This window comes from Phaethon aethereus, assembly GCF_964289735.1.
Source record: "Phaethon aethereus genome assembly, chromosome: 5".
NCBI classification, from domain to species: Eukaryota; Metazoa; Chordata; class Aves; order Phaethontiformes; family Phaethontidae; genus Phaethon; species Phaethon aethereus.
In genome coordinates this window covers 71,324,355-71,346,226 of record NC_138579.1, presented here as the reverse complement: position 1 = coordinate 71,346,226, position 21,872 = coordinate 71,324,355, and the positions used below count along the sequence as shown (strand labels likewise).

General features: G+C 48.4%; 1 protein-coding gene across 1 annotated transcript; it reads right to left on the bottom strand.

Moving 5' to 3' along the window:
• Nucleotides 1-4,327: 4,327 nt before the first annotated feature.
• On the bottom strand, nucleotides 4,328-18,030 carry BAHD1 (bromo adjacent homology domain containing 1; the record flags this gene model as incomplete). The annotated part of the gene is made up of 6 exons (XM_082000412.1): nucleotides 4,328-4,517; nucleotides 6,863-6,954; nucleotides 9,360-9,436; nucleotides 10,419-10,578; nucleotides 12,593-12,954; nucleotides 16,395-18,030. 6 exons carry the CDS (start codon nucleotides 18,028-18,030, stop codon nucleotides 4,328-4,330), a joined length of 2,517 nt encoding a protein of 838 aa, XP_081856538.1.
• Between the last annotated feature and the right edge of the window lie 3,842 nt (nucleotides 18,031-21,872).

The following is a 21,872-nucleotide window of genomic DNA, read 5'->3' as shown; positions in this document are numbered from 1 at the left end:
TCTCAGCAGGGGGTGAGAATCATGAAAGCCCACGAGGAGCCTTTCCTAGAAATGGGGAGGCAGCTGGAAATCGTTACACTTTCGGTGAGCACTGCAGAGAACAGATAAGGCAGTCAAAACACAGAGTTAACTACAGCCGAGGGAGCCAGGCTGGACCAGATGGTTCCCGGATATGCGGGGAGCTTTCCAGAAGCCGTTCTATTGTTATGAGGAGAGATTCCCTTGCGAGCGGGGAACCCCCTGCGTTCGCTTAGTGCCACGAAGGAAACCTTGAAAAAGCCTTTTTGCTCATCGAGCCTGCACAGAGCCTGTGAAGCAGCTCCAGAGGAGGAACTGCCAGGGACGGCGTGGGCAGCCGCTGAGCCATCATCCAGGCACCACATAAGCACGAGGACGAGTGTGCAAGAGCACTTGCAATCCTTTTGCACGCCTCTTGCACGTGCCAGCAGCTTTGGCCTTGCACCCCAAGAGCTCAGCGCCTGCAGACAGCTCTCACCTGTGTTTAAATGCGGACATTTCCTCACAGAGGTGGCGGCCCCACTGCCTGATCTTAAGCAGGTTATTTTATTCCGCTCCGCTCTTGCTCCCACTCGGGCTCCTCCTTGCCGTCTCGGGACGTCCGTGTGGACTGCGCGGCTGTCGGACCCATCCCCGGTGTGCGCAGGGCTTGGTGCCGCGGGGCCGGGGGACTGATGGCGATGCCACCAAGCGAGCTGTCGGCTGGCTTCTAGAGACAGGGCTCCAAGCGAGATGCTTTTCCAAAAAGCAGCATTTCAAAACGCTTCCTTCCAGGGTTCTTAAAGCACGGACCGATACACCAAGCCTTGCAGAGACAAGCTTTGCCACCAACACCTTCAGATTGGGACTTAAATATTCCTATGACAGCAGCTGTCAAGACCAGATTAGAAAAAAAAATAAAAAGATGTCAACCCCCAGCTGATCCTCCTTCCACTTGCTCCATTTTCACTGGCAAACCCAGCAGCAGCTCATCTCTGGGCCGCGTTCAGATCGCTCACCCCAAGACCCTGAGCACCCACGTCTGCTCCCGCATTGGCATCTGCTAAGCGCTTCAACTCTGGCACCCCAACGGGTCCAAGTGGGAAGTTCAGGCAAGGAAGAGAAGAACAGCGCAGCACTGGATTGTTTTCTAGATCAATACGATTTTTCAAATTTATTTTTTAAGAATTACTTCTAATATATCTTTCTCACAGAAGCAGGGTATAGGGAATGTTCTCATTCCATCTGTAAACACTGAAATACAGATCTGGGAAACCAGGGAAGAGACACAAAAAAGTGCATTTTACAAAATTATCAACTAAAATATATTTTACATGTATTACGTTTCAATTTAAATTCTACCGACTGCATTTTCAGCTTCAAAAAATATTTCCATATCTAATAGATTAAAAAAGCATGAAATATTTTCATTATGGATAAGACATTTCAATTCATTTACATGCTGTTTGCACAACAGCATAAGCAACCACGTGAATCTCGAACAATGTTCTTGGCCTGAAGCAGGTTCTAACAGTAGAAGAGTCAGGATTCGTCCTCTCCAGACACGGGCCAAAGCCTGTTCCAGACCCAGGGCAAGTACAATTTCTCTTCTACCTGGAGAGGAGCCGGGAAAAAGGAGGGAGCGGGGTGGGGGGAGAGGGGTCAGAAGGAGGAGTTTCAGCAAGTTACGGTGGTTTCCAAGGCTGGGTTCCAAACCCTTCCCTGACTGTGCAGCAATGCTCAGGGTTTGCCTGGCAGGTGGGTCTTGAAGCATCCTGCGTCCGATGGCACTTCTGCTAGAGGAAGGTGGCCGCAGGCAGCTTGCCTGCTTCAGGCTGGGTGTCAAAGGAGTCCCTACCGAGCCAAGCGTGTGCATTCAGGGCTTCCGTCGCCTTCCATGGCCCCAGGGCGCGGCTGCTCCCTTCCCCTGCCACACTGGGCGGCCACGATCCCCTCTCCTGCGACGGGCAGGAGCAGCTCCGCTTCTCCAGCACCCTCCCTCCCCGCTGAGGAGGGGAGCCATCTAATAGCCTCTGCCGGTAGCGGAGACCGCTTTCTCCAGCGCCTCCTTGCACCCCCATGGCACTTTCACCCGGGAGTGCTCCCGACTCCCATCCTGATACAGCACCACCATATCAGCAGCCCAACCGCATCGTTCCAAGAGACCACCAGTGCCCAAGTTAATTGTTAAGGAGAAATCTGAGCAATTACTTTGACACTAACAGTATCTTGAGGTATAAATGAGATAAGATGCTTCACCCACAACTTCTTGCTTGCGCACCTGGGATCAAGCCTCCCGGAGGTGGGTGCTGTCCCCTGGGCTGCGCAGGCAAGAATGAATAGGGCTCTTCCAGCATCCTCTGCGACACTGAGCAGGAATCAGCCCACCGACAGCAGGGAGACGTGTGCCCTGCTTGCCCACTGCGGTGGGTGCCAGATCTTGTCATCTCCTCTCAAGTCATCGTCTTCTAGACACGTTCCCCTCTTTGGTATGTAGAGCAAATCTCTGGAGAACTCCTGTGTTAACAAACTATTTCCATGTAGCTGATTTGATGCCGTGGGTCTTCTCTCCAGGCCAGGCAGGTGGGCAGCCATCGGAGCAAGCCCACAAGCCCTCCGTTCCCACCGCACTGGCGTCCATTGGGAGCACAGGTAGTGCTACTTCCACTGACAGGACAACATTAAAGCAGTATGAACACTTCCACCATTGAACATGAGTTCCAAAGCCCCAAAAGACTGGAAAAAAGCAGATCCCTAGTTTCAACGAGCGACTCCAGCCAGCAGGAATGTGGGCTGAGACTGTGTCGATTCTCCTCTTTTCGTTAGTGCAATCTAGAAATGGACTCCCAGCTTGGTGTGAGTGACTCGACGGACTGTTACGCTGTCCTTTGGTTTGCTTTAGAATTAACTCGAACAGTTTGCGTTAAGATAAACGTCTGTCCAGGATCTAAACACGTAAGGCAAGAGGCAGTATCTGTGGGGCTGGGGTCGCATTTGTCGATGCGAACCTTTCCCAATGCTCAGTTCCTTTCAGGAGCCACAAAGCCACTTTGGTGAGCTTGCTCGGACGCCAGGATGAGTTTGGAGGGCGGGAGGCTGCAAGGTAGCCCTGAGACAGCGCTGCCAATGGCTTCAACAGTACGCCCAGGGTCAGGACAGTCACGTAAGGGGAGGGGAGTTAAATTTTAAGAAAGCCAAAAACACTCAAGGAAAGGGTTTGCCGTTTCAGCCTCCAGCCTCTAGCTTCTTCACACTGAAGACATATGGGGTTAAGCAGGGACTGTAAACAACATTACAGGAAAACAAACTGGGAAGAAAGAGTAAACCCACTTCTAGCGCTACAGCCCCCTAAGCCATCAGAGGAAGAGCAGTACTTGGAAAAGAAAACATGGTTCTCGCCAGCAGAGCCCACTTTGTGTGCTCCCAGCTTCAGAGCGACACACGCCTGCTGGCACTGTGCTTTATGGGGCACGAGATCCTCTGGGGCAAGGTCAGGGCATCTGTGACAGACGCACAGCTCTCCGTAACGCTGCGCTGGGACGTAAAGCCTATGATCCCGCCAGCTCCCTCTCTGCCCTGCGGTGGAGCCGATCTCCAAGCCTGGCTGCCAGACCCCAGTCCCGGCAGTGAATCACAGAACAGCGAGACGAGGGGAAGAGAAAGATGAGGGAGAACGGGGGTCACCCCTGCCCGACAGAGCAAAACCTATCCAAGCACGACACAAGGCCACTCTGCATCCAGGTAGCTTCCAAAGCAACAGCTGTATTTTGAAGAGGCTCTCGCCCACGGGGAATCCTCAGAGTCGGTCCTGTGGGACGAAGGAGACTCTCCTGTGCTCTGCCAAGGAACTGGTCTCAGTCCTTACACTTCACATCAGGGCACGAAAACCACAGAACTGTCACAGCTTGACTCATACAATGCACCAAAGCACCCCTCCTGCACCTTTCCACCATTCCCACCAGCAATGGCTCTGGATTCAGTTTACTGGCTTTTATCCCCTGCAAACCCCTCCCAATATATGCATCTCTAGATACATATATAGATATAGATTTACATATGCAAGTACCTATATCTATATACATATATTTATTTTATACGTATATATTTTCATTTATGCTTTTAACGAAGTGCTGTGCTTTCAACTGCTGCCTTCCTCCACAGGGATCTGCTCCTGCGCACGCTTTTCAGTCCGAGGAAAGAGTGCTGGGCGCTCCTGTCTGCAAGCAGCACAAGGTAAGTCTTCGAGAGCGCACAGATGTCCCAGACCGCCAGCCTGCCGCCGGCTCTCCGGTGCCGCTCATCCTCACCGCGGTCCGACTGAAGAATGGTGCTACTGCGGGTTCTTCAAGATGCGCCCGTGTCTGAAGTCATAGACGTGACGACAGAGGAAAACCAGCTCGGGGTCAGTGTCCTCAGGCACCTTGCGGTGCAGAGGTGTGGAGTACTCTTCCGAGGGAGGAACCATAATAGTTTTCCTGCCTGGGATCCCTTCGACTCGACGCTTCGCCAAGGCACAAAATCTGCAATGCAATTACATCAGAAGAGTTAGCACGAACTTGTTCCATCTTCCACTGTTTGCGTCAGTCTCTCTCGCCAGAAGCCACAACCGTGGCTGCCCAAGGATGAGGGGTGGAAGGGGAAGAGCGCAGAGCAGAATCAAGCCTTGCTCAAGAGGAGGGCGTGAAGTTGCTATTGCTTTTGATCCCACCCTGAACCGTAGGAAGCAGCACAATGGTTTATATTTCTATACTGGTGGATGCCGTACAGTATGGAAAATGACTGCAATTAATGAGATGGGCAACGAAGCTGGTGAGGGGTCTGGAGAACAAGTCTTACGAAGACTTGTGAACTGGCATTTCCCTCTTATGAGGCTGAGGGAACTGGGGGTGTTCAGTCTGGAGAAGAGGAGGCTGAGGCGAGACCTCATTGCTCTCTACAGCTACTTGGAAGGAGGTTGTAGTGGGCGGGTGTTGGTCTCTTCCCCCAGGTAACCAGCGATAGGACGAGAGGAAATGGCCTCAGGTTGTGCCAGGGGAGGTTTAGATTGGATATTAGGAAAAATTTCTTTACTGAAAGAGTAGTCAAGCATTGGAACAGGCTGGCCAGGGAGGTGGTGGAGTCACCATCATTGGAAGTGTTCAAAAAACGTGTAGACGTGGCACTTCAGGACATGGTTTAGTGGGAATGGGGTGTCAGGTTGACGGTTGGACTTGATGATCTTAAAGGTCTTTTCCAACCTTAATGGATTCTATAATTCTAATCCACTTTGCTTTTACTGCTTTGGCCTTGTTTTTGTTAATTAGCCCCAGAAAAGGCTTACGCATCAGGCTGCTGTTTAGGCAAACGTGGAATTCAGGATACCTTCAGGGAACATCTCTCAAAGGTGACCTTACCCACAATAGCATGAAGTAACTCCTGCCAGAGGAAGGAATTCCAGAGGACTGGGCTGTTAGAAAGGAAATGAGCCGTTTGGATCCAAAGCTTAGGGTTTTGTTTGTTTGTTGTGCTGCTTTTGGCTGGGATAGAGTTAATTTTCTTCATAGTAGCTAGTATGGGGCTATGTTTTGGATTTGTGCTGAAAACAATGTTGATTACACAGGGATATTTTAGTTACTGCTGAGCAGTGCTTACACAGCTTACAAGGTCTTTTCTGCTTCTTACCCCACCAGCGAGTAGCTGGGAGAGGACACAGCCGGGACAGTTGACCCCAGCTGACCAGAAGGACATTCTGGACCGTACGACATGACGCTCAGCATATAAAGCTGGGGGAAGAAGGAAGGGGGGAACTCTGGGAGTGGTGGTGTTTGTCTTCAAGTTACCGTTATGCATGATGGAGCCTGGCTTTCCTGGAGATGGCTGAACACCTGCCTGCCGGAAGTGGTGAATGGATTCCTTGTTTTGCTTTACCTGTTAAACTGTCTTTTACCTCAACCCATGAGTTTTCTCACTTTTACCCCTCCAATTCTCTCCCGCATCCCACCGGGGGGGAGTGAGCAAGTGGCTGTGTGGGGCTTAGCTGCCTGCTGGAGTTAAACCATAACATTGGTTTGGTTGGTTTTGAGGTTTTTTGGGGGGGTTTTTGGGGGGGGTTTCTTTGAGTTTTCAACAGAAAGAGCAAAATTCAGCTTATGAAGAATTTGTGAGCCGTTTGTTTTTACAAATTCAAACAGCAGAGCCCTAGGCTAGGAGCAGGAGGACTACGAGGAGTGCATTAGGGCTGAAACATCCCCTCCATGGTAAGGCTGCACAGCCAACAAGGTGCACCCAGCAAAACTGAAGAGATTTAAAGCACTGTTTTGCATTATGGATTTGTGTGTCCATTCAACCCCTACTTTCATTCTGCCCTGTGCATCCATCCATCAAAGAATGGCAGTCTTGAATATGGATGCTCGGAAGTTCTTACTGACAAAGTTTCAATTCAATCAGCAAGAGCTTAACAAGTAAAAGCCTTAGTTGCTACCCAGAGATGCTGCTGCCAAAACACCCGGATCTGCAAGCACACACACTAGCGCCTAGTAGCAGCACTGACAAAAGTACCTCAGGTGCCACAGCTAGCCAAAAAGCCTGCTATGTGCCATAGGGGATAGATATACAGGATGATTTCCTGTCCTGCTTAGTTCTTAGCTCCAAGTTACAGGTTTTCCTGCGCTGTTCTCCACTGATGTCCACATGCTGTGGTACCAAGCTGCTGGCTGAGGCTAAGCCATGACGCATGCAGCGTGACTGTAATTCATCCAGCTCCAAGCAGACCAAAGTGTGTAGGGTGGGACAGTTCTGCTGCGTGACGGCTGGAAATGGAAGGAGTGACAAGCGCAGGAGGCAGATGAAGGTCTCCGAACAGCAGCAAGTTAAGAGCACCACCTACCTGCAGTACTCTGCAAAGGTCAGCACGTAGCACTTCTCCTCTATGCAGGCAACACTGTTTTCGTCCTGATGCCGGGATGCAAAGATCTCATTCTGCAAGACAGGAAAGAAGAGGTCACCCAGCTGGCCAGGAGCCCCAGGGAGGCAGGGCCAGCTCCACACCTTCACCCATCACCTTAAAGGGCAGTCTATCAAAGCATGCTCATAGCAGATACTCTTTAAAGCCAGTATTTCACGTAATCCAGACACCTTCCAGGTGTTTTGGGGCCTACTTATAGTGTGCACCAGAATTTTATGCAGCATCACGTGAGCAAAGCATTAGGAGTTCTACCATCATTTAACACTGCCCCGCACACTTTGTGAGGCCAAGTGCCCAAGTCCCACACATTCTGCCAACGTTACAAAAGCACTTCAGCAGCAAGGCCACCATCAGCTACATCACTTGGCCTCCTTCCTCCCGGGGATGACGGACAGCTTGTGGCCACTGCCAAGAAGTGTCCCAGGAGAGGAGCTTTTGCAATGCTGCACTGCAAAAAATAAAAGCAGCATTTTGAAAGCACTATTGCAATGCCTGGGAATGACAATGAGACAGGTAAGAGGGAGGAAGGTGGAGTACATCAGAGGAGGTAATGCAGAGGCTCAGAAACAACCCTGCAAGAGGTGCCTTTGCTCCAGCTTATCCAAAATCTGACTTTGTGCACAGACTCCACATGGAAAGAGCCTTCAGACCGCATCCAGAAAACCCAGTGAGCAATGCCTCTGCAGGCAGGGGGTCGGAGTGCTCCCCACTCACACGTTCCTCCGAGCTCCTCAGGGTGTTCTTCATTCATTTTCCCTTTCCTGTGCTGGAAACCCTTCCAATCCATTTGTACAGCTAAGAATTGAAACGGAGGTTGAATAGCACTTTGCTGTCTTTACTACTACCCTTTGACACATGACCAGTCTTTCTAATCCATCTCTAAATCAGAGCTAAATCCACCACTTTCCTCATCCCAATTCAATTAAAAAAGCTGGTGCAGTGAGGGAAGTAGCAATAGCCTTTTTTCCCAGGGTAATTTAGGAAACTTGGCTCTGCAGCAGGCAGGATTGGTTAGATATGGGGCAAGCCAGACAGAGCCATTTGAAAGAATTTCAGGTGTGGTTAGATCAGCAAAGATGATCTCTGGGAATAAGGATGCTCTGCACAAGTCTGGAAGCATTACCTGCAGGCTTTGTTTCTGCTCACAGCCCCAGGGAAGGAGGCTGGAAGGAAGGACTCACAAAAGGGTCACCGTCTGGGGACATGCTTAATCAGAGAAACTGAAAATGCCACACCTCGCTTCTGCACGTTGGGGTTTTGGTCTACTCCTTAAATCAAAACTATCTGAGTCATCTTTGGCAAGCCCATCCCAGCTACTCAGCCCAAATGGCACTCTCTCATTTGCAGTCTTGTGTAATTAAGCAGGTGTGCAAAAAACCGGCTTAATTCCTCCTGGCCAGACTACTGGCACTCGCTCAACACTAAAATGCAACTTGATACAGTCATGCTTCATTTATGGACCAGAAAACTCCAAGTTACCACATTTTGGTTTAGAAACTCATCTGTGCCCTGCAAGTCAGGCAGGTACAATTCCCTGGCTGTTCCCCAGTCCTGCTCTCACCCACTCCCTCCCCTTTTATTTAAAAAAAGTGAAAAAAGGAAAAAAGGCACCAAGTATTTTGGTGCGTTGAAAACAGCAATAAATTCTCCATTCCCAGTTTAAAAACAGCTTGTTCTGTCACCCGACACAAGCCCATGCAAAGCAGAGCAAGGTGTGAAGTCATAATGATTCACACGTTTTTCCTTTTAAAAAGCAACTTCTATTATACTGGCACAACATCCTCGAGTCAGTCTTTAATTCTCATCATAAATCTATACAGAGGAAGGATGATGCATCCACGTTTCTGCACAAAACAAGTTTCTGGAGTTTAAGAAGCAGATTAAGGAATTTATGATAAAAAAGCAGCACATGATATAGGTATTCCAATGTCCTGCAGAATTGCAGTAGGAGCTTTTGCACTGAGCTCTGCATTTCTGAGCGAATTAGAATACACTTTTTGGAAAGGCATCTGATCTTGATTCAGTGTAAACTCGCTCTTCCTTACTCCTAAGGTAGCAGTCAAAACAACTTTTCACTTAATGCTCAGGATTTTCTCAGATTAAAAGGGAGAAACATCACAATTTAGCAGAGGCAGCCACGTAAGGAATGCAGCAGCTTCTGTTACAGACCAGAATTTCTACACATAACAATAAGTTGGGGAAAAGCCCATATATAGGACACCACTACCACTCAACACATCTGGCAACAGCTGCATCACAGCCAAGAGACAGCTCCATTTTACTCAAAACAGAAGTTCAGCCCCCTGAGTTTGAGGCCTGCCAGGAACGCAGGGAGATACTCAGGCTAATCCCCTCTTCCTGCAGAAATACAGACATGCCAGGATACCCTCGCCCCGAGTTTCGCATTCGGATGGCTGACCTGGTGCATACTGGGATTGCGGCCTCCCTGAGTGTGCTCCGGTCTGTAATACCACAAGAGGCTCATCATCAGCTCCCCTGGAAAAAGATTTATTAAAATATGTCAAGCTTCAGTTTTCTCATAATGCTTTCCCACTAATAACCAGCTTCCTCCTCCTGCTTCATCCCTTTCATTCCCATAGCGCTCACGTAGAGGCAGCTGTGCCATGATAAATATTTCACGCTGAACTAGGTGTCCTTTTGTTACAGCAAGAACCTGTATGAAGTCCGTCACGTTGCTATTCTGTTACACCTTCACCCCCTTCTGCTTGTGTTACATCGTCACAAAGATGCCAGTTAGGCATCAAAAAAAAAAAAAAAAAAAATTCAAATCCTTCCATCTGAAAAAAGTATCCATTCACACTGCAAGCTGGAAAAGATGCTCATCCAAAGCTCTATACTTGCACCGTAACTCCCAGGTTAATGCCAGAATTGCTGTTGCAGGATGACGTGACCAAGATGGGCCTCACCACACGTTGATCACTTCTTTTACACATAACTTTTTTTTTCCTTTTAAGCAAGGCCCGTACTTTACAACATTTGGCACAGCTTCCTTAGCGCAGGTATCGCTAGTCAGACGTGGGACCTTAACATCAAAACCACACTACTCCAACCACCACCTCTACTTGGGTCCCATTGAGAGCTCCTGCAGATAAGCCCATGCTCCACACCAACTCCCAGCCCAGATGTTGAGCATTTGGGTAAACAGCAGCTCCTGAGATGTCTGTTGCAATGAAATAATAAAGGAGATCATTGCTAAGATGGGCACTTGGCAGATGTTATGTGCTTTCATGACCAGGAAGATTTTGATTAGCAGTCCCAGGCTAGTGATTATAGTGATTAAAGAGTATTTCAGATCCTGGGACAATCTGAATGAAAGCTCATCTCTTCATCACCCAGTCTGGCAGCAGCAGGGTACCCTAACAAGCTTGCCGCTCTCCTGAGATCCATCACCTCCCCAGTTCCAGCTCACCCTTGTCTGCCAAGCAGAGAGGCAGTACATACCCTTTTGGCACAGTACCTGTTTTGGGATCTTCCCACAGTGCCGATATCTTCGCAACGTATGGCATAGATTTCTTCCGGGGTCCCGATTTCAAGAGGACAGTATCGCGTACCCGGATAATCTCCCCATCTCTCTCCACAGCCTGATAGCTCTTGCGAACAGCTGGCTCCGGTTCATTCTACACCATTAAAACACACACAAAAAAACAAAGCAACCTGAGTGTACAAGCAGAGAGTCAGTTTATTGTTTGCTACCCCAATCCAAGACTCCTTTGGTCCCGCTGCGAATTAAGAGCTTGCCTAAGCCTACTATGAGCTAAGTGCTTCCACTCCAACAGATCTCCGAGAGAAGTCATACAGTATAAGACCACTTGTAGCGTCTCTATTCCCACCAGGTTGGTTTATAACAATGATCAGGTCAAACAAGTTACTTCTTCTACGGGTAGGGCATTCATAGGGAAAGAAAGTTCACTGAGGAATAGCATCCAAGTGCTCGCAGGTCATACGTGGCCATTGTTTTCAAATAAAGCAAAACCACAACTATTTCTCCTACATAGTGCTGGCAGTAAGGAGCAGCTCAGCAGCGGGACAGCAAGTCTCACAAAAGCATGTATTTCTGAAATTAATACCCTTATTTCAAATTAAAAGAACAATTGCTCCTTCAATTCTGCATGCAAAAAACCACCTTCAGAAAAATCCCGTTTTATCTGCCTACCCGTACGTGTGCATTTCCTTCATATTCAAACGCACAGAAAACTAGGCATATTTTGAATGCTGTGTGTTTCTCTGATACAAACATTTTAAGAACACAAATACAGCATGAAATATTTCACAGGAACAGGGCAGGGAGTGGTAGGGAGGCCACGGCATAAAGCTTTCCTTAACGAGATTGCTAACATTTCCTTTGTACCCTCTAACATTAGAAAATTATCTCTTTTTTGACTACGAGCTGGGGTTTTATTTTATTTTGCTCTGAAAACTCATTTCAGAATGCCCGAGCAGGACGGGTTTAACCTCCTGTCAGATCGCCCAGGCGAAATCGGAAGCATTACGCGCCAGGACTTAAGGAGATTAACAGTGCGCTGCTCCTTTCAAAGTGTCAAAGTCTGAGCGACAGACGCAAGAGGCCCGTCTTCTGGCTTTCACGGGCTTCATCCTCACACAGCCCTTGGTACCTGCACACAGCCCTGAGGGCTGCAGCTGCAAAACCCATCCTGGATGATGCTCTCAGCAGCTCAAGGTTATACCACCGCACCAAGCGGCGGCACAGACGAGTCCGCTTGGACCACAGCTGCCCTTGCTGCTGACATTTACTGCACACAGTTCAACACCTTGTCCCGCCTTCCCAGACAGCATGTGGGTCCAGATTTCAAGTCCACAGCTCTTGTGTTTTAGTTACATGAAGGATATTGCCTTCTCTCTCAATTGAAGTGGACTTTACTGTAGTTAATTCAATTTTCTGGCAGGAAGTCTCCCATCCTGCAGGAGCCAGTCTCTGCCCCTGAACACAACACATGGGAAAGTACAGACAAGAAATCCTTGAAGGAGTTGACTGGCCGTGCCACCAGATAAGTTACAAGAAGGGGGATACTGGATGCTAGAAAAATTCCATCTGGGAGCCAGGATACTGTCTCAGTCCCCTGTGCTCTCTGGGAGATCCCTGCTGGGATACAGACACCATCAGTGAGAACAACCACCCCCTCAGCAGAGCTACCTTGAGACAACTGCTCCTTATAACAAGGCTAAAACCTCCCTCATTTTCTCAAACAGGTTTGCTCTCACCCAGGAGGAAGAAGCTGGAGGATGATCTCTCTGTAGGATGGGCTCACAGGTGCAAGAGGTGCCACCCTTGCAAATGCCAAAGCCAGAAGTATTCATCATCATGGCATTTCAGCTGATGCTAGCACAGGAGTAGCAGGTTTTCCTTCCTTTCCAAAGCGCCTGTCATGCTGTGCAAGGTAATACCAGGGCACACAACAAAAACAAAGCCAACAGCAGCTTGGCCTTGAAGCCCAGCCAAAAGGCACTAACTATTTGCTTGTCCAAGAGGTTCTAGATGGCATCTAGCGACCGACTCCTCCTTGAAGCGAGACTCAAAATGCTCTCAAGCCTTCGTGATCTCAGTTCCCTGAAGATGCACAAATGGGTATAGCCATACACACACAAAAATACCAGCACTCCACAGATACCCACCACAACGTAGACGGCCTTCTCGCAGGCTGTGCCAACGGGGATCCAGCCATTGGTAGTTCTGCGCCTGCTAATGCGTTGCTGCTTTGGATGGGAATGACCTCCCGCTGCTTTGCTGTCAGAGGCGTGGAGACAGCCTGTAGTATTTCGGAGACCAGATTTAGAGCCGCTGGGAGGCTTTGAGCTCTGTGGACATTCTCGGGCCATGGTCTGAGGGTCAGAGTTGGGGGTCTGCAGATGAGGAACGGGTTCTGCAGCCGGTGGCACACTGGGTACAGGACATCCTGAGAGCGGGTGGGCAGGTGATGCTGGGTGTCCTGCCACAGGGATTGTGAGGTTCAGCTGGTCCAGAGACTTGCAGCCTTCTAACAGAAGGGAAGAAAGAGAGGCATGAATCTCATCTGAAATATAAGACGCCTACACAATCAAGACTATCCCAAACTACCACCACTTTCCCCTGAAGTTCCCTGGGTTGCATTACAGCAGTGAAGACTCTTAACGTTGTAATTTCGTTTTGCACTGTCACCGGATTCTAAAAGCAAAGATAATTTCTAAGCCTGCAATGCTCCAATATGTTGCTGCCGATGACACTGCACTATAACAAACCCATGTGAAATCCCCAAAGTAATGCCAGCCAGTAACAGACATAAGGCTGGCCAGTGTCCAAAGCAGTTCCAGCCTGTCAATATGTATAAAAGAAATAAAAGGCTTACCAAAATGATGGGAAGGATTAAGCCACACTAGCAGAAGCAGCCAGCTTCTTTCAAAAAGCCAAATTCTACTAATCAAGGAAAATTAAGAAGATTCTCCAAATTAACTCCAGAAATATGAAAGAAACCACATGGAACAAAACCACGTAAGATGATGCACGCTGCCGCCTTCGGCAAAACCGTGTCCCTAACGCAGAGGCATTAACCACAACGTTAGTAAGTCAGCTGACGGTGCCTCTCAAAAGCAACCCAGAACACCTCATACCACTCCAGGAATCACAGAACAAGCCCTCAACCCAGGCCAACGTGTCTGGGAAGAGCAAGTCAGATTTGAGTTACCTGCTGTCAGCAGGAATAAAGCTCCCAGACCAATATACAACGCACCCCTATTCCCTAAAATCAGAAAGCATGCTTTTTGGGGTGACAAGAAGGGCAGCTTCAGGCGACCTTCAGGAGATGCCTCCAGACCGGAGCATGTCCTAACAGATCTGTGGGATTGCACTGCTGCAGAGCTGCAAAAAAATCTAAAAGTGAAAAAACATTTGAAGTCACCAAGCTCCAGCTGAGTAACTGCAGAGATCCCCCCACAATAACAGGGAATTAATTGCCTCCTGTCTCCAACTTGACCCTCCCTAAGAGGGCTGCAAAGCAGCCTGCAAGCATGAGGGCTGCTATGGACCGTCACAGACTTTGCTGACCCCGAGCAGCAAATACTGCAGCAGCTCCCTCAGCGAGCCAAGACGTCAGGATGTGAGTTCAGGTATCCTGCCTGGCCTTGGCAGGCACAGGACCCATACAGCAGTGAATCATCTCTTGGGTATTTTGCTTACAAAAGCAGTTTTCAAGCTTGAACTAAAGCAGGATGAAGCTTCACAAAAGTATCTACTGAACTTCAGGAAAGCAGTGCAGACCTGGCCTTGCTGGCACCCCCAGGACTCCTTCCTTGGTCGCAGACACTTCCAGCCCCTCTGCCGGCGCCAGGGCTAAAGCCTCTCGCAGCCTGGCCGATCGCGTCCCTGCCACCACCACACTGCATGCAGCAAACCGTCCGCGGGACAGGGAAAGCAATGCCTCTCCCCCATGCACAGCTGCCCAAGATTACAGCCTGATCCCTTGATTTGTACCAGACACCGATGTTTCCCCATGAACACCTTGAACACGCCACCAAATAAGACAGAACACAAGGCATGCGACCGACTCTTTGAGCTAGATCCCCTCGTGCCAGCGTTCTCAGACGGAAGCCTGTTGCTTCCAGCCAAAGTACTCCTTCAGTTCTCTAAAATAACCCGCTCTAGGGAAGGATGAGATTTCAGAGGTGCACACATATATCAACATCAACTCCTAAGCGTAAGTACCTGTTAACATTCTAGGAGACCTCTTTATACACTTCAATCCGCAAAACAAAGTCTAAATTATTCCAATGTTGTGGGTTTTAAAATCAAAGTTGCTCACAGGAAAGAAATCAGAATCAGTGAAGCATTTATACTTACAGTCAGCTTTAACCGCATCCAAAAAGTGTGCTAGAAAAAGAAATTATCTTGCCACTTACAAACCTATACCGAGGAAGACCTTAGCAGCGGCGTGACACACCGCTAGTAAATACAGGCCCCTGGAACCACTACTGCCCCTGCCAGCACCATGAGAAATTACTGAGTTCGCAGGGAGGGCTGAACTCTGAAAAATACTCTGTTTGCACTGCCTGCATCCTTCTGGCTGCATGAAGTTAGAAGGCACCGACATGCAAAATTTCAGGAACAAAGCAGACTGACATGACCTCAGGGCACTACGCAGAAAACTGTCAGACAGGAACACACTGCTGAGCTAGTTGTCTTGCAAGAATTCAACTTTAAAGAGCACTGAAGCCACTAGCAAACACTGTCTAGCTGCTACCGTAGGAAGCGGCACCGTGACAGTGGGGATATTTAGGGAAAACGGAAATTATACTTCAACCAAACGCTCCCGAGTTTCAGCAGCTTCCTACAACGGAAGACGACAAAGCCTCACTCAAACCGAGCGCTGAACCAAAACTTCATCCACCTACCTGCAAACCTGCTGTAGGTGGGTAAGCCATGCCTCCCTTTGACTCGAACAGGCGGTTAGCCGAAAGGCTGATGTTTACACCCCCAGCAGCTGAAGCAGCAGCCTCATCTATAGACGGCACCATTTGCGACCGGCAGCGCTGTCTAACAGGATGGCTTTTGTACAACGTACTGGTGTCTGATAACTCCCACACAACAAGCCAGTTTTAAATATTTCAAAAGATATTTTTCAATAGCAAAGGCAAAGCTCCAAGATAAAGCACAGTGGAGGACAAAGTCTGAAGAACAGACAGGGGACCGAAGACAGCCAGGCAGATAACTACACCACCTCTTACACAGTCACCTGCTCTCATTTTCAGACACTGTTTAGGAGCAAAGGTGGAACCACGACTCGCCAAACTAACAGCGTACCTGGCACTTGTACCACCACAGTGAAATTCAAGCATCTGTCCAAACAGTAGACTCGAACTGAACTGCTACACAGCCCTGCCAGATCTGATCTATAAAATCTTAAGAGACCGCATCCCCCATACGGCTTGCAGCAGTGAGAGCCTAATGACAGAGGCAATGCCTGCTTCTTCACACTGCTCTGCAAGGACGCGTCAGTCCCAGGAGCGAGCTTTTGGGGACGGCGGAGTAACCCAGCCCGATGTGCCTTAGACCCTCTGCTCGGAGCGGCTCAGCAGGATGGCGAGAAGCCTTGCAGAGCATGTAGGAACTAAAAACCACTCATTTTACACAGATCAAAGCTAAGCGGTTAGCTCCAGCATGACAAGTCATGAGTCACCTTCTCACTGCCCAAATCCTTTCACCAATTCTATGCTTTCCACACCAATAAGACCTTTCAGTGGGAAAAACCCTCAGGGCTAAAAACGGGGGAAGGGGAGGCGAAACACGGATTCTTTCCGAGCCGCAGTTCAGCTGCCAAGCTGAGAGGCACCACGCGCAGAGGGAGCTTGCCTCCTGGCAACGAGACACCTTCATTAGCCACCGTGCCGAGCCAGCCCTCTTCTCCTAGGAACGCCGAACGAGATTTGCTCGTACTTTGCACCTTACCTGCTGCAAAAGGCATTTTGTAGGGGTAGCTGTTCCGTCCTGCATGCATGCTGCTGATCCTGCCCTCTGGTACATGCACGACCCCACAGACGCTGTAGCTGTTAATCGCCGTTCCTTCTCCACAACAGTACGGAGAGTTACACCAGTGGAGTGGCTGGAAATGAGCACCTGATGGCAAGGAACCGGGCGATACCAAGAGCCCCTCGCAGGTAGCTGATTGTGAAAGCTCATCCTTGGGGTAAACGGAGCAGTGAGAATAGCCACTGTATCCACTTTGGCCATAGTAAACGTAAAACCCGTTCAATGGAGTCAGATCTGAGGATTCATAGACACATCCACAATCCGTGTGATTTCCGGGCACAGGCAAGGGAGGGAACTGCTGCACGGGAAAGGAAGGCTGATGAAATTCCTGTTTGGGGGTTGGGGATTTCTCTCCGGGTCTTCCATACTCCGGCTTCATGGAAGCTTGTCCACCCATCAGTAAAGGCAGTCTGTGGTAGAAACCCTCTGTGCTAGCATAGGAGCTAGACAGCGACTCATAGGGGACGGGCTCTGCCGTCCCATAGAGCCTAGAGGAGTCCCGCTGCTCTGCTTTCCCAAAAGCGCCTACAGCGAGTCCTCGCCAGCCATGCTGACCTTCCATTTTTAAGCTAGCCGTTTCCTTCTTGGATTTGACACAATTCTTCCTGCCGGCTTTGGACCATTTGAGCATAGATTTTGAACAGTGGTTCTCGGACTTGCCCTCTCCATCCGATTTACTCCTCTGCTTCAGGGGTTGGTCTTTCTCATGGGTCAGCTTCAGAAAGGCCACGGCGTTCAGGCTGGCCAGTCTCTTTGGGGTGGGATGATAGGAGATGGCCCCGTCCTCCCTCTTTGTCCCATCATCAAAGACCTCATCCAGTGAATGGTCACAGCTATTGCATTTCTGACTGGGCTCATGCCGGTTTTTTCCTTTACCTGTTTTCACAGCTGTTTTCTCCAATGCAGGCCAGTTGTCACCAGGTTTGCAATGCAAGCTCTTAACAGTACAGTCTCCAACGGCTTTAACGGAGTCCCTCCGAAAACGCCTGCCAGATAATAAGCCATCGTCCCGTTCAAAAAGCAGATTGTTCACCGCCTCAGCATTCAGCGAGGCCAGCCTGCGTTTCCTGGGCTCTGAAGGAGCAGTATCAAGGTCTTGCTCTGTCCCTGGGTAAGTTGCTGTGCACTTTTCCCCAGATGAATCACTCTTCCCTGCTCCTACAGGCTGAACTTGTTCGGAGAACAAAGCAGGTCCCAAACCCTCCATCCAGCTAGAAAGGTCCTTTTTTTTACAGCTCTGGGTCTGTTTTGACAGAGATCCAGCCACATCCTCCAGCCTGGTGAGGAGCACTTTGCAGGTCTTTTTGTTCACCGAGGGGAGCAGCCGTCTCCGCAGTGGGTATGTCTTTCGCACTTCGTGCAAATTCTTGTTTTTGTTCGTCCCCACAAACCCACTCGGACAGTTCGGAGCCTCGGTGGCATCTCCGTCTCTTTGCTCACCACACTCTGCCTCGGTCCTGTCCATCCTCCTGCTGCCTGTTGGTGATGAAGCTCTGCCAGCAGAACCAGCTGGATGTTTCAGAAGGAAAAGTTGTTTCTTCCGGGCATGCGTCATAGGATCAATGTCCAATCCTGAGAACGAACAGAAAAACATCTATTAATATCGCCGAGAGGGACCCATCTCTTCACAAAGCACCAACTGCCAATTAGGAAATATTTGGGGAAGCTTGTTTCTATACACAGTAGAGTTTTTTTGGGTGACCGCCAGTTAAGCCAATTAAGACACAGGATGCAATGAGATGTGGTTTAATATTAAGCCATAGAACACGACAGTAATTAAAAGCAAGGCGGTGACGGCAAATGCCACAGGAGCTGGGAAAACCAGGGTACAACCAGAAAGCTGTTTCACCCAGCTCCCCGTCCAAGTACGTTCCCTGTTACACCGATGCTGTTTCTAACACATTACAAATTCTCATCAAATCTACTAATGCTGATCTGAATGCTGGTCCAGGGCATACAGCAGAAATAAATCCCAGGTATTTGCCTGCTTGCATGTTGACACAGGCAGGCTGTTTCATTGTCGTTTTCTGAAACAATTAGACGAAAGGAAAACAAAAAGTCCACCTACTCACATGAAAAGTAAACTTGGTCTATTAAGCAGAGATCTGCCAACATTAATAAATACATGCAAATCCCTATGCAGGTTAGAACCTGGCTACCCGCTGCTCTTGTCGTTCCCTACAGTTGCATTTTATAAATGTTGTGGACATTAAACCACCGAATCATCATGTTCAGCAGAGAGGCCCTACAAATACGTTTATGGGAGGAAAAAGGATTACTCAGCTGTATGTCATTCCTGACTTTTCATCCAGATGCTGTGTCAAGTGACTCTTCAAAACCAACACAGATTACTAAAATATAACAAGAAAGAGTTAAGAATCTGCACCCGGGACAGGAACCACCTCACCGAAGGCACGGCTGAGCAAATCAACACCCAACACCCTAAGGAAGCTGCTGGCAGACGGGGCAGCTTCAGCACATCTGGACTTTCCCAGCCAGGTAGAACATTACAGAAACGGTCCCGCTTTGATCTATTGTAAATGGGAACTTTTGCCAGCCTCGGGAGGAGGATGGCTCCCTCCAAGCAATGCGTCGCAAGAGGTCTCCACGGAAAGGTGGGAAGGAAGCATCCAACCCAGAAGAAACAGAGACAACCGCTGATTGCCTTCACCCAAACCATCAGCAGCAGAGGCTGGCTGCTCACCTACAGTCATGCAACGAGTACATCCCAGGCCATGCCACAAGTAGGAGCTTACTACTAAATGGCCTCCAAGTATTTAGTAAGCAAGCGATGGCAGGGACAGCACCATCTGGAGAGCCCCTTCAGCCATGTGTTGGCTTCCTGAGTTAGCCAGAAAACTAAAACCGATTTTTAGTTTTCCTGTTCCATTTCTAGCAAAAGGGTTACCGTTTTTTACTCTAGCAAAGTACGTCTTTGTACTCTCGCATTTCAGCTTCAGCAAGTGACCTGCAGCAGGCTTGTGTCAGGCATTTGAGGAATTAAGCAATTTTGCAGTCTGAAGGAGCACATATTCACACAAGAAGCTGTGGGTCTAACGCTAAGAAAGGACACGGGTAGGTGATACTAACCTATAAACATTAGAAAACGTCAGCCTAATTGAGTGATACTGGAATAGATTTAATTAAGCTTGTATCCGAGCACTGGAAATGGCAGAAAAGGACAATCCCTTGCACTTAATGGTATTTATTAAATAATCAAGATTCCGTTTATTGGCACCAAAGAGTCGGTCTTCATATTAGCATCGACCCAGGAGCAGTTCGATCCTCCCTGCAATCAGGTATTTGCTGGAACATCCCTCATTGACACAATCGACACTGGTCTGTCGCTTTTGAGGCTCTTAATTAAAGCTACTACTGCTTTTGCAGTGATTAAAACAAAGCTAACGAATTACAAGAACCATTCACTTGATATGGTTTAATCAAGCTGATAATTATATTATCTATTTGAAATAAGTCCAATGTGTTTTAATTGACTTGCTTATATATGCATTAACTAAAAGAAATGTAGGAATTTAAAACCACTGTCGTTTCTGCATTGCTTTTTGAGATATCAGACTCTTCCTGACATGTTTTGGGGTAACTGATCCCTCACACCCCACTACACGCAGGATACCTCCCCTGGCTAGTGCCCAAACGGGACTGCTCTGTGGAGAGCAAACATTTATATATATCCATGTCTTTCTGATAAGAAAAACAGGTTCTGGAAATTAGGAGAATGCTTATGAAGTCAAGACAGGCTATTCCCCCCAAAATTGGAATTCTTCTTGCACAAGAGGCCAAACTGACCACACACAACCTCTGCAGTTTGCAAGAGGACTCTGACAAAACAAATCAGGCAGAGCGGGGTTTGGCAACGCAGACCATGCCCTGGGGAGGATAACTTTTCCAGGCTATATGGACCAGTGGTTTCCTTGCAACTCTCATCCCATTTTTCCATCGTCCTCACCAAGAGACTGAGCCTCTGGCAGAAGTGCTCAGAGAGGTGAAAAAACCAAAATAAACAGCAGTGGCTTGCCTTAAAAACCAGCATCAGCCCCCTCTTTCTCCTCCAGCTTTCGCAAGCAGCAGTCTCTTCTGGCCACTCGCCACACATCCCTCACTCGCTGGGGCTTTAGAGCCCGTTAGTATGCAAATGAGTTAGAGTATCTATCAAACCCCGAGTACTATAGACATAACTGTTCATGCCACATCCACTCTGAAGTTCAGCAAAGTCTGGTAGAGGTAGAAGGAAGGGGATTTTTCCAACAGTGAAGTAGAGTGTCATCGACGGCACAGTGACCGTCTTCCCTGTTTGACCCCATAGGGAACGCCAAGACAAACAATAACTTAAATAAAATAACTTTTCTGGAACCTAAGCATAGGAGTACTTTAAGTAGCAATACCGAAAATGAAAAGTGATTTCCCCGCCCCCGGTTTTCTACATACATTTCCTAAAACTGCAAGAAAAACCACCTCCCTCTCTGAAGGCCAATGCTAGACGCCTCCTCCAGTGCGGAACAGGTAGCAACATCTTGCTGTGTTGTAACACGTTTATAGCCAATACTTGAACCCAGCTTTCATCACTGACAGGCTGCGACCAGGAATGTCAAGAGAAAGACTCGAGTTGAACATGCAAAGATGACAATAGCGATAGCGAGTCAAAAACACATTAAAACGGGAAGAGCACCAAGATGCAACGCAATCCATTTTAAGAGCCTCAGATGTGTAAGCCCTTTGACACGAGTTCTCAGGCACAATAGTAATCAAGCAGTCACAGGCAGCTGGGGTTTTTTATTTATTATTTTTTAATAAAAGGAGGTTATGTCTGCATAGATCTCCTTTTTGGCGTCTGGTCTCTAAGTTCTCTCTCCCAGACTCAGAGGTCAGCTGCTCTAATACTACAAAGCATTTATCTACAGATGAATAACTAAATAGCTGGAAATTTGTGGAAAGATAAAATAAGCCAGCCCCATACATTCTGGCATAACAACCAAGCAAATCCTTTAAGTGCCAGCAAGGAAAACACCAGTACCATCCAGCAGCGCTTCCACATTATTGTAAACCCTCTGAAATCCAGCTTTAAGTAGACACACAGGACAACACGCAGAAATACCATCAAAGCAACTTAAGCAAATGCAGAAGCCGGCATTACTCGCTCAAATATTTCCATGATGGATTCCTTGGCTAAACAAAAAAAAAAATCACCCACAAAAACCCCAAACCAAAACAAAAAAATAAGCCAAGTTTCTCCCCGACTTACTCAGTTTGGAAACCAAGAAAAGGTCATTCTTCCAGATCACACCCCATTAAAAAATCTGAAGTCCAAAGTCAGGTGAATTCTGTTTGTCCTCAAAACACATGACTGAATCCCATTTGCTCTGCACTGGCACAACATTA